The sequence below is a fragment of the Tupaia chinensis genome, unplaced genomic scaffold (assembly GCF_000334495.1).
Source record: "Tupaia chinensis unplaced genomic scaffold, TupChi_1.0 Scaffold148234_1, whole genome shotgun sequence".
Lineage (NCBI taxonomy): Eukaryota > Metazoa > Chordata > Mammalia > Scandentia > Tupaiidae > Tupaia > Tupaia belangeri.
The window spans coordinates 1,186,334-1,199,554 of record NW_006208084.1 but is presented as its reverse complement, the minus strand read 5'-3'; the positions used below and the strand labels follow the sequence as shown (position 1 = coordinate 1,199,554).

At 44.2% G+C, this 13,221-nt stretch overlaps 1 protein-coding gene across 1 annotated transcript in view; it reads left to right on the top strand.

The window, feature by feature from the left end:
- Positions 1–3,962: 3,962 nt before the first annotated feature.
- ISX (intestine specific homeobox) overlaps positions 3,963–13,221 on the top strand; it is a 53,541-nt gene continuing 44,282 nt past the window's right edge. Inside the window, exons 1-2 of the mRNA XM_006170367.1 lie at positions 3,963–4,101; positions 5,598–5,750. Of these exons, the coding sequence (XP_006170429.1) occupies positions 3,963–4,101; positions 5,598–5,750 (292 nt within the window). The remainder of the gene's footprint in view (positions 4,102–5,597; positions 5,751–13,221) is intronic.

Below are 13,221 nucleotides of genomic sequence, written 5' to 3'. Positions count from 1 at the left end.
TGCAAGGCTGAGTCACTTAGGAAGGTTCTGGGTTCATGTCCAGAGATCTCCCCGAGTATGCAAAAGCTTGTGCACAGGATCTGAGGCTGGCTAAGGCTGGGGATGAAGTGTGGTGACAAGACCCCCTTGCAGGATGCACTCTGTGGTGTAAGTGTGTGCTTGTGTATGTGTGACTCAAGGAGAAAGAAACTTTAAAATAAGTATTTTTAAGTTATTCGAGGCTATTTAATGCATACGCTTGTATCACATGTCTCAACTGTGAGTACATAATAAGGAAGATAAATGGGGCAGTGTAGTCCTGGGTCAGCCCTGTACCGACTGGTTGAGGGAGCCAGGTCCCCCATGGGGGACCACAGTCTGAAACCTGGCTCTAGAGGCTTAAAAAAACTACCGGGCCCATATGTGTGCATGCCCCAAATCCTGACAGGGTGGAAGAAAGGAGGAAAGGGGATTGAGGTGTGACCATGCCACTCAGGGGTGTTTTCTCCCTGTTTCTCTGTCTCTCTGTTGAATATTTGCGCCCTCTAGCAACCAGAAAGAAAAGTTCTCAAGCGTCTTTCTATCTAGAGATCAAGTCTTCTGAATCACTTTTTAACTCCAAATCACTTCTGCCCTCGTTTTACACACAGTACTGTCCCCAGTGCTTCTGGGTCACGCGGGCTTTCCTGCCGTTGCGGGGTTTTCTTGCAGCTGTTGATGCCGACCCTGGAAGTCCTGAGTCAGTCAGATGCTCAGGCTGCAGCAACAGCGTCACGGCCACTGCCTGGCCCAACTTCAGAGATGTTCGGATGTGGCAGAGACATACCATGAATAAGCTTTTTCAAAATTGGAACAACTGTCACCTGACTGATACAAAAGGGAGTGAAAAAGATGAAAGATCAGTCCTCAAGGAAATGCAGTGTAGGGGGTGAAGGAGACAATAGATAAATAAATATGGGTTTTATCAGTAGGTGATGAGTGCTTTGAAATAAAATAAGCAGTTGGGACAGGGAGAAGAAGAACGAGGAGGAAGAGAAGGCAGGGAAGCAGCAGGAAGGGAGGGAGGAAGGGGAGGAGGATGTCACCGAGGCTGGGGTTTTGCCAAGCAGGGGCAGGAGCGAGGAGGCCGTGTGCAGGGAGGGGGGCTCCGGATGGATGGTGGGATCTGTGGGTGGAATAAGGGCTGGATGCGCTCAGAGACCATCGGAGACAGGAAAGCACGGGGAGTCTCGAAAGAGGAGGTGGTGGTGGCGGAAGCATGGAATTGGATCAGAACATGGTAGTTGCTGGATGTTGGTGAGAACAAGGTCTAGAATATAACCATGGGCCTGGCCGAATGAAGACAGGGTGAGGACAGGTCACTGAAGGACAGGGGCTCAAGCAGCCAAGAGGCTGGGTTATCAGAGGGATCCTCTCTGCAGATACTAAAATCCCCCAAAATTAGGGCTCCTGGAGCCCAGACTGGAGAAAATGACAGAGTCAGGAGCTGAAAGCCTCAGGACTACAAGACACAAACTCAAGGTCGATCAGTGACTGCAAGGAGGAGGAAGTGGCAACAGGTTCTCACGTGATAGTCGACAACCTGCCCTGGCCATACTCGATCCAACTTTAATATTCTATCTGAGGTGTCCTCTCCTCCAGGAAGCCAGTCTGGCTTTCCTCCTGCTCCAGTCTGGGTAGATGGCTTCACTGAGCTGCCCTCTGCTGTGCTCTGAAATCCTCCTCTCGGGCACCTGCTCTGGCACTCAGCCTCCATAGGTGCTCAATGACTGTGAAGCGTCCAGACTGAGAAAGCAAGGCGCAAGTTTCAGGAACAAGGCAGAGGCTTGTTTATTAAAACTGGGGACCCAGGGGCCAGTGGTAAGAAGGAGTCAGGGCTGAATCTCCTGATGCCTTTTCCCACGCACACTCTATGACTAATTGGTCCCAGTGCTGGTTTTCACTCATGCAGCAAATATTACTGAGTTCCTGAATCCCACACCCTGTGCCTGGCAATAAAGATGCAGCGTTAAACAAGATATTCATAATTTCTGACCTCTTAGAGCATGCCAAGTTCTACTTGCAGAAACAGCCACACAAGGAAATACACAAGACATAAGATCATTTCAGATCAAAGTGAGTTTTAGGAAGAACATGAGAATGCAACGAGACAGCAGCAGGCTTGGGCAGAGTTCCTTTCACTGGTAGGGGGGAAAGACATCTGAACAGGGACTGGTGTGAATGATGACAGGGAGGAGCCAGGCCAAGACCTCAGGAAGGACTTTCTGCAAGAGGGAACCTGGAACAAAGCAAAGGCCTTGAGGCGCGACCAAGCCTGGTGTGTTGGAGGAACTGAAAGGAAACAGGGAGGTGAGCTTAGGAGCAAAAGGGAAGGAGGGGTAGGAGGTGAGGTTGGAGGGGCAGACCCAGGCCCAGGAGGCACATGCAGGCCGAGACATTCCAAGGAGAGGTAGCCCTAAGAAAATAATACAGTCGTCTAACACACTTGGTCCTCCTGATCACCCTGTGTGCTGGAGCTTTCGTTGGGTAAGCTGAGTCACAGGGTTTAGTGCCCCACCCCTAGGCTGCACAGCTGGGAATGGAACCCGAGCAGCTGCATGCCAGGCCACGCATGCTGTCAACACAGCAGACCTCCCCTTGCTGCTCGCACACCGATGCACTTACCCCTCAAAGCAACCCAGAACATGGAGCTACTGGTTTCCCCGTCTGACACAGGGCACAGGTGGAAGCCCAGGCAGGAGGCGCTCCCAGGCATAAGGAGTTCTGCTTTACAAATGAGGAATCTGAGGTCCCTGTATGTTAACTGCCGCAGGGACCAGGAGGCAGAGCCAGAAGCAGGCCCCTCCCTGATCTCAGGGTTCCTGACTGAGCCCCCTCTCCACGCTACAGCTCACCTCTTCACAGTCTTTGACACAAGTGCCTCACCTCTGAGCAGTGATTACTGTTCACAAAGAGGCTGCCACTGCCTCTGAGTTCAATGCTCCCATAGCCCAGAGCAGAGCATGGAGACCTTCCTCACAAATAAGGAAACAGTCTCTCTGTCACTCCAGCAAGCACATGCACTCTCTGGCAATTTTTCTTTTTTTTAATGGAAACCAGGCTAGTCTTGTGACCTAGTGGTTAAGGGAACCAGATCCCACATGGCCAAGTGCACGGTTTGAATCTCAGCCAAGGCAGCTTCAGAAACAAGCCAGGCGTGTGTGTGTGCCCCAGACCCTGAGAAGACAGGGAAGCAGAGAAGGGCTGCAGCCTGGCTATGCTCTTTTGGATGCTATCTCTCTCTCTCTCTCTCTCTCTCTCTCTCACACACACACACACACACACACACACACACACACACAAGTGGACATGTGCTCTGGAAAAAACTTTTAAAAGAAAAAGAGTGGATCTACCTCTGGGGCTAAGGCAGGGTACCCAAGGGAAGACTGCTTGTGAACGAGCCTCACTCCACCCAAGACTGGGGTTCAGACCTCTTTGGAGAAGGTGTGGCTAAGACCTGCTGGGTGGTGGCAAAATTTGCTAGGGTGCCACAGGTCACAGTTAGTAATATCTTAGTCTGTTCATGCTACTATAATGAAATACCACAGACTGGACAATGTATAAATAATAAAAATTAGTTTCTCGCAGTTCTGTAAGCCAGGAAATCCAAGATCAAGGCACCAACAAATTCAATCTCTACTTCCAAGATGGCGCTTGAAAGCCATGTCCTCACATGGCAGCCGGGATAGAGAGCAGAAGGGCCTGGCTAGTTCACTCGGCTGCTTTATAAGGTTGCTAATCCCATTTGTGAGAGCAGAGCCCTCACCGACTAAAGGCCCCACCTCTTAATGCTATCACATTGGTGACTAAGTTTTGACCATACATAGTGGGCAGGAAAGCACCCACTGGCTGGTTTCTCCCTGAAGATGGGCACCCCTGGGCCTCCCCAACCCATCACTGGCAGGGAATCCACCTGCTGGGGTGGAGGCCAACTGCTTACAGCCATGTCCTGGGAACAAAAAGAAACAAAAGCCTGGGTGCCAAGAGGAGATGCCTCTTCCTCCAGCTCCCTGTGGACGGGGCCTACCATCGTGCCCACTGCTAAAAGAGTAGAAGAGAAGATGGATTTGGAGCTGAAGGCCAGTCAGCCCTGACACACCCCCACTCAGAGGAAACAGATGATACCTCAGAGCAGTAGTTAATGCCTTCCACAGTTACTGCCCTCTTACCTCTTCAGGTCTGTCTCTCAACACGCCCTTCCTTCCACTGGGTGAACAGCTTATAATCCCCCCCAACAAGACAAACTGCTCCATGCTTCCCACTACTCAAGCCCTTCCACTGCCTGGAGCCTTCCTCCCTCCTCCTAGTCAACCTTCATCTTATCTAAAAGTACATTTTGAATGCCTACTGCATTCCGGAGCCATACTAAGCCCTTTTCATGCATCATCCCATTTAGTTTGTAGGGCAACCCTGTTTAAGTATAAACAGTCCCCACTGACAGGAAAAGATACCGAGGTTCAGAAGAGTAAGGTAAACTGAATAAGGTGACTCAGCAAGCAAAGGATGACGCTGGAATTCGAGCACTCTCCCTTCGCTCCCCCAGGGGTTCTGCCCATCCCACATCAGGGCTGCCATCTTGTGGCTCAGAGCCCACCACGGTCACACATCAGAAAGGATCCTACCTAGATTCTACCCAGGCGTGCTGACCTGCAGAGCTCTGCCTTCTGAGTCATGAGTGGTTTCTTTCATTTGTTTTTGTTTTTGTTTTTCGTATAGGATGCATGCACTCACCAGAGACAGAGAGAGAGAGAGAGTAAGTGAGAAACCAACTCCCAGGGAGGATGGCCACATCACAATCCCTTCTCCTTCATTCTCCTCTTGGGATTCTGGGTATGACATACATGTGTTTTTTAAGATGCTGGGTCCAGGATTCTAATGCATGGTCTTCCATGTGGAATCCAGCTGCCTTAACCACCACACCACTGGCTGGCCTCCTAAGAGTGTTCTTGCCCCAGATTTGAGATGGCTCTTCAGCTCTTCCTTCTGGCTCCTGAGATGCTTAGAGACCTGGGGATCATCCACCAGTGATTACGAGGCTCATCTTCAGTAGTATGGTGTTCCAGAATTTTGAGAAATACAACATTCAAATCAGTTACATCCTGAGGCATACTAGAGAATTACATCCTAAACAAAAAATTCAAAATGAGCAAAATGACTGCTCCCGAGAGCATTCTAACTACCTCCCTCACAGGAGATAATTCCCAGGAATCCTGTGGTCATTAAATTCCCATTTCCTGGGTTACTGATGAGATGGGGCACTTAAATTGTTTTTCTTATATTGACCACCATTCCCATTTCCTCCAGAGCCCATTGGAACCCTGAGATTTTCCCCAACGTCCTAATGGAGTCATTTTAGTGTGGGGTGAGGAGGCTGGAAGGAGATGTTAAAGCAACAGGAGACTGTGCGGCAGAGGGATTGAGGAAAGAAAATAGAGGAAGGGAGGGGTGCCCAATTCCCAGCCCCTGAGCCTAGCCACTTCCTTCCTCCAGGGTGGATTCCCTCAGTCCTCCCACCCATTCCATCTCCTCCCACCTCATCCAGATCTCCTGAGATCCTGACCAGGGTGTGCCCTACACAGGAAATCCAGCTAACACTGTGCTTGCCGAGCTCCGCATCCTCTGGGCTGTATCTGCCGAGGAGAGCCTTTTCCTGACTGGGCAGCAGCATTTTGGGAAGCACCAGAGGAGAAAATCCAGATCCCTGCACCACGGATCTGGACTGAAGGATGACGGTGACCCCCAACACACACCCTCCGCCCAGGGAAAAAGAAGGAAGCAAAAGGGGGTTCCTGGCCTCTGCTGCCTGACTGGGATGCACATAGCCTCTCCAATGATCCTGGAAAAGCCAAAACAATGGTCCGCTCCATCAGCCTCCAGGGACCAGGCCGGGAGGTGGCCAGCAGGGCTGAGCAATTCAGAGGCATGCGTGGGCTCGGACGTGAACAGATGCTCCTCTGGTTTATTTCCTATTAGCCTGGTAATGTAATACACTGTGTGTAATTGGTACATGAATCAAAAGACACACTCCCTTTATGTTCTGCCGGGCTTTGCTTGGAAACCTCACGGTGGCCTGCTGCCTCACTCTGGCTCTTCTCCATCTGGTCAACCTGACATTTCTGAGGCTGGCACAGAAGACACTTTGTTATAGCCCCTAAATTGGGGAGTGACATATTCTTGGGCTTTTATAAGTGGTAGCGATCAAATCATCAGAGGGGCATCCTCCCTTTCTGTTCCTAGAAAACAAGTCTGTTTCCAAATAAAAGGAATAGAAGATCCAGACAGCAGCCAGTGGGAACAGATGCAGGCAAACGGCCCTGGTACCGCATATCCAGGGCTGTCTCACTTCCTGCAAGAGCAACTTCTCACTTGCTGTTGCCACCATCACTCCAGCTGCCACCCCACCCACTCCACAGTGGCCCTCAGTTGACCTTTCTGTACTAGTAAGAAGGCAGCACTGGATGAGGCAGAGACTGGGTTTGGGAGACCCACAAACCCGAATTTGCATCTAGAGCTGAGTGTGCAGAGCAAGTGACTTCACCTCTCTAGGCCTCAATTTCTTCACCCATCAGATAGGCATAATAATAGCTTTCTCCTTAGCTTGTGGTAAAGACTAATTAAATCTTCCAGAAAATCTGACACAGAACAAATGTTCATTTAGTGCAGTCCCCTGTGCTTCCTTCCCACCTTCAGCCCTGGCCCTGCCCCATCAAAGGGTCATGACTGGCTTTTCCTCACATTACAGATTGAATCCAGGATATTGCTAGGGTGAGACCTCTAAACATGCAGCTGGAAATTTACTTATCCCTAGAGTAGTTCTCATGCAATGCCTTCTATAATCACACCTAAAATCACTACTGGGCCAGCCACCATGGCACAGAGGTAACTCAATGCTCTGTGATGCCAAACCCACACGGGAGGGCCCTGGGCTCACGTTCTGAGCTCTCCCTGTGCACACCAGGCACATACACTGTCTATAACCCAGGCTGGCTGAGGCCAGGTGTGGTTCGTGGCATGAAGATCCTGTCAGAGGTGTCTGTCTCTCTCTGTTTTCTTCCTCCCTCCCTCTGAAGAAAACCATAATTACATACAATTTTTTAAAAGAATTTATTTTTAAACTTTATTATTATTATTATTATCTTATTTAAGAGAGAGCGAGAGTGAGGGAAAGTGAGAAAGCAAGCCACTAGGTCTAATACTTGAATTGCAATCAGCTATGTGGGAGTCCAGCATCTTTAACCACCATGCCACCTGCTGGCCCTAATACATAAACTTTATTTTAAAAAATCTTTAATGAGGGACCAGCAGTTAGCGTAATGGCTATGTCACTGGACTCCCATGTAGTCAACTGCGGTTCGCATCCCGGACCCAGTGGCTTAAATTCACACTGGGCGCGTGTGTGTGCGTGCCCAAGATCCCGAGAGGAGAATGGAGGAGAAGGGATTGCAGCATGGCCATCCCCCCTGGGGGGTGATTCCTCGCTTTCTGGCTCTCTATCTCTCTTTGTCTGTCTGGCGAGCGCACACGCCTTATAGCAAAAACCTCTCTAGAAAAAAAAAAAAAAAAATTCTTGATGAACTACCTGGCCACCTCAGACACCCTATAGTATTTAACACCTGTGTCCATCATGGCCCATTATGCCATCAGGTCAATAATAATATTAAATCTCAGGGACCCTAGGACATTAACATCCCATGACACCCTGCATGCGAAATGCATTTGCATTGAAATGCAAATCTCAGGCCTCTCTCATGGCCTGATGGTTAAGAGAACCAGATCACATGTGATTGATGATGTGGTTCAATTCCCAGCCATGGAGGCTTAAAAAACATACTAGGAACGTATGCATGCAGGACCAGAATCTCCAAAGGAGGGAGAAATGGAGGAGAAGGGATTACAACATGACCAGGCCCTACTGCGGAGAGGAAGTGCTTTCTTTCTCTTTCTCTCTCTATCTCTCTGTCTCTCTCTGGTGAGCATATGTGTTCTCTGGCTTATAAAAAAAGAAAACGCAAGTCTTACAAACATGGCATTGGTTTCATGAAACCAATGAAAGTGGTATCTGAATGTGGCTCATGTTTTTGGTTGTTTTTTGTTCTCTTATTTCTGTTTGTGTCTCTTTAGTTTTCCTGATATAATACTCCCTCCAGTACTTCTTAAAGAGCTGGTCTAGTGTTGGTGAAATCTTTTAATTTTTGTTTATCTAAGAATGATTTTTTTTGTTTTTCTCAGATGAAGGAAAGTCTTACCCGGTATAGGATTCTTGGTTGAAATTGTTTCTTTTAGCATTTTGAATATATCTTCCCATTCTTTCTTTGCTTACATTGCTTCAGTTGAGAGGTCTGATGTTAAGGTAAGGTGAAAACCTTTGTAAATAATTTGACATTTCTCTCTTACCCTTTTTACAATCTCACCTTTGTGATTTTGACCAATCTGGTTATGGTGTTCCATTTAGAAGTTCTTTTTAGGTTGATTCTATTTGGAGTCCTTTGTATTTCTAGTGTCTGGATGTTTGAATGTTTATCTAGTTTGGGAAGTTTCCTGCAAGTATTTCATGGGAGAGATTTTCAATGCCCTTATTAGATTCTTCACCTTCTTGAATACAAATTATTTGGATGTTTAGGCACTTAATGGTATCTAGTATGTCATGTATGTTATCCTCATCTTTATTTGCAGTATTTTTTCATTCTTTTTGGTGGTTTTGTCTTCCAGATCAGAGAAGCTATCTTCTGCATGGTGTAATCTGCTATTAATATTTTCAAGGAAGGTTTAAATGGCAGGGAAAAGTCTGCAAATAGCATTGAATGTTAATGGAATAAATTCTCCAATCAAAAGACACAGACTGAATGAATGATTTTTTTAAAAAAGGAGCCCTTTATATCCTGCCTACAAGAAACACACCTCACAGATAAAGATAAGCAGATTGAAAGTGAAGGGCTAGTAAAAGTATTCCAAGCAAATAGAAATCAAAAAATTTTGGAGTTACATCAGCAGATGGCATAATGGTTGCATTCCTGAACTCCCACATGGTCGACCGTGGTTTGAGTCCCAGACCTGGCAGCTTAAACTCATGCATATGCATGTATGCCCAAAATCCTAAGAGAAGAATGGAGGAGAAGGGATTGTGGCATGGCCAACCTCTCTGGAGGGTGGGGGGTGACTTCTCACTTTCTGTCTCTCTGGTGACTGCATGTGCTCTATAGCAAAAAAATCTTTCTATAAAAAAAATGTTGGAGTCACAATACTGATATCATACAGAATAGATTTTAAGATTAAAAACTGTAAGAAGAGACAAAGAAGGACTATAGTACTATATAGTACTAAAGGACTAATTCTCCGAGAAGAAATAACACTTATTAATATCTATGTACCCAACACTGGAGCACTCAAATGCATGAAAGATAGAGTGCTTGATCAAAAAGGAGAGAAAGACTGCAACACAATAATCATTGGAGATTTTCTGTCCTCTGGATAGATCATCTAGACAAAAAAATAAGCAAAGAGATACAGAATTCAAATGATAATTCTTGATGAACTACCTGGCCACCTCAGACACCCTATAGTATTTAACACCTGTGTCCATCATGGCCCATTATGCCATCAGGTCAATAATAATATTAAATCTCAGGGACCCTAGGACATTAACATCCCATGACACCCTGCATGCGAAATGCATTTGCATTGAAATGCAAATCTCAGGCCTCTCTCATGGCCTGATGGTTAAGAGAACCAGATCACATGTGATTGATGATGTGGTTCAATTCCCAGCCATGGAGGCTTAAAAAACATACTAGGAACGTATGCATGCAGGACCAGAATCTCCAAAGGAGGGAGAAATGGAGGAGAAGGGATTACAACATGACCAGGCCCTACTGCGGAGAGGAAGTGCTTTCTTTCTCTTTCTCTCTCTATCTCTCTGTCTCTCTCTGGTGAGCATATGTGTTCTCTGGCTTATAAAAAAAGAAAACGCAAGTCTTACAAACATGGCATTGGTTTCATGAAACCAATGAAAGTGGTATCTGAATGTGGCTCATGTTTTTGGTTGTTTTTTGTTCTCTTATTTCTGTTTGTGTCTCTTTAGTTTTCCTGATATAATACTCCCTCCAGTACTTCTTAAAGAGCTGGTCTAGTGTTGGTGAAATCTTTTAATTTTTGTTTATCTAAGAATGATTTTTTTTGTTTTTCTCAGATGAAGGAAAGTCTTACCCGGTATAGGATTCTTGGTTGAAATTGTTTCTTTTAGCATTTTGAATATATCTTCCCATTCTTTCTTTGCTTACATTGCTTCAGTTGAGAGGTCTGATGTTAAGGTAAGGTGAAAACCTTTGTAAATAATTTGACATTTCTCTCTTACCCTTTTTACAATCTCACCTTTGTGATTTTGACCAATCTGGTTATGGTGTTCCATTTAGAAGTTCTTTTTAGGTTGATTCTATTTGGAGTCCTTTGTATTTCTAGTGTCTGGATGTTTGAATGTTTATCTAGTTTGGGAAGTTTCCTGCAAGTATTTCATGGGAGAGATTTTCAATGCCCTTATTAGATTCTTCACCTTCTTGAATACAAATTATTTGGATGTTTAGGCACTTAATGGTATCTAGTATGTCATGTATCCTATCCTCATCTTTATTTGCAGTATTTTTTCATTCTTTTTGGTGGTTTTGTCTTCCAGATCAGAGAAGCTATCTTCTGCATAATCTGCTATGCTATTAATATTTTCAAGGAAGGTTTAAATGGCAGGGAAAAGTCTGCAAATAGCATTGAATGTTAATGGAATAAATTCTCCAATCAAAAGACACAGACTGAATGAATGATTTTTTTAAAAAAGGAGCCCTTTATATCCTGCCTACAAGAAACACACCTCACAGATAAAGATAAGCAGATTGAAAGTGAAGGGCTAGTAAAAGTATTCCAAGCAAATAGAAATCAAAAAATTTTGGAGTTACATCAGCAGATGGCATAATGGTTGCATTCCTGAACTCCCACATGGTCGACCGTGGTTTGAGTCCCAGACCTGGCAGCTTAAACTCATGCATATGCATGTATGCCCAAAATCCTAAGAGAAGAATGGAGGAGAAGGGATTGTGGCATGGCCAACCTCTCTGGAGGGTGGGGGGTGACTTCTCACTTTCTGTCTCTCTGGTGACTGCATGTGCTCTATAGCAAAAAAATCTTTCTATAAAAAAAATGTTGGAGTCACAATACTGATATCATACAGAATAGATTTTAAGATTAAAAACTGTAAGAAGAGACAAAGAAGGACTATAGTACTATATAGTACTAAAGGACTAATTCTCCGAGAAGAAATAACACTTATTAATATCTATGTACCCAACACTGGAGCACTCAAATGCATGAAAGATAGAGTGCTTGATCAAAAAGGAGAGAAAGACTGCAACACAATAATCATTGGAGATTTTCTGTCCTCTGGATAGATCATCTAGACAAAAAAATAAGCAAAGAGATACAGAATTCAAATGATACCATAAATCAAATTGACTTGACAGACATTTATAGAACTTTCCACCCAACAACCACAAAACAGACATTTTTCTCACCCCCACATGGAACATTTTCAAAGATTGACCACATAGTAGGGCACATAAAGCAACCCTCTACAGGTTCAAAGGCATAGAAACTATAGCCAGCATCTTCTCCAACCATGATGGAATTAAACTTGAGTTTAATTAAAAGAGAAATCCTCAAAAAAACATAAACACATGGAAACTAAATAACCTACTCTTGAATAATTTTACAACCACTGAAAAAATTAAGACTGAAATAAAAAATTCAGAGAAACCAATGAAAATGAGTTTTCATATGGAACACAGAGATACCAGTCATAAAAAGAAGTTTATAGCATTTAATGCTCACAAGAAAAAAAAATGGAAAGGTGGCAAATAGACAACCTAACAACACACTTCAGAGAAATAGAGAAAAAAAAAAAGGAGAGGGACCAGCAGGTGGCATAATGGTCATGTTACTGGACTTCCACATGGCTGACTGCAGTTTGAGTCACAGACCCAGTGACTTGAAACTCTCACTGTGTGTATGTGCGTGTGGACCCAAAAATCCCAAAAGAAGAATGAAGGAGAAGGGATTACGGTGTGGCCATCCCCCTAGAGGGTGATTTCTTGATTTTTGTCTCTCTAGCAAGCACATGTGCCCTATAGCAAAAAATCTCTAAAAAAAAATTGTTAAAGGAGAAATAATAATAAAGATTAGAGAAGAAATAAATGAAATAAAAACAAATGGCCTATACAGAAAATAAATGAAACCAAAAGTTTTGAGAAGATAAACAAAATTGACACACCATTAGCTAGACTAATTAAGAAGAACAGAGAAAAGAATCAGATAAATCTAATCAGCAATGAAGCAGGCAATATTACAACAGACATAACGGAAATATAACAGATCATCAGAGTGCTATGAGCAACTATACGCCAACAAACAAGAAAACCTGGATGAGATGGGCAAATTCCTGGACATATAATCTGCCAAGATTGAATCAAGAAGACATAGAATAACAAGCAATGAGATTAAATCAGTAATAAATAGCCTCTGAACAAAAAAAAAGCCCAGGTCCTGATGGCTTCCCTTCTGAATTCTACAAAACTTTGAAAGAATAGCTAACCCTCATTCTACTCAAACTATTTCTAAATATCCAAAAGGAATGAGCCCGCCCAAATTCATCTTATGAAGCCTCCATCACCATCATTTCCAAAACAGACAAGGACTTAAGAAAACTGCAGACCAATATCTCTGATGAATATAGATGCGAAAACTCTCCACAAGATACTAGCAAATTGTATCCAATGACACATTAAAAAGAGTATATACCACACCCATTAGGCTTTATTCCAAGGATGCAAAGGTAGTTCAAGATACGCAAAACCATACATGTAATATATCATATTAACAGAAGGAAAGAAAAAAATTATATGATTATATGATTTCAATCAATGCAGAAAAGGCACTTGATAAAATACAATGTCCTTTCATGATTAAGACAGCACAATCGGCATAGAAGGAACATCTCTCACAATATAAGCCATATATGAAAAACTCACAGCTAACAAACTGAATGGAGAAAAAGGGAAAGCTTTTCCACTAAAAACTGCCTACTTTCTCCACTCTTTTTCAATATAGTGCTGGAAGTTCTAGCCAATGCAATCAGATAAGAGAACAAAATAAAATGCATTCAAATAG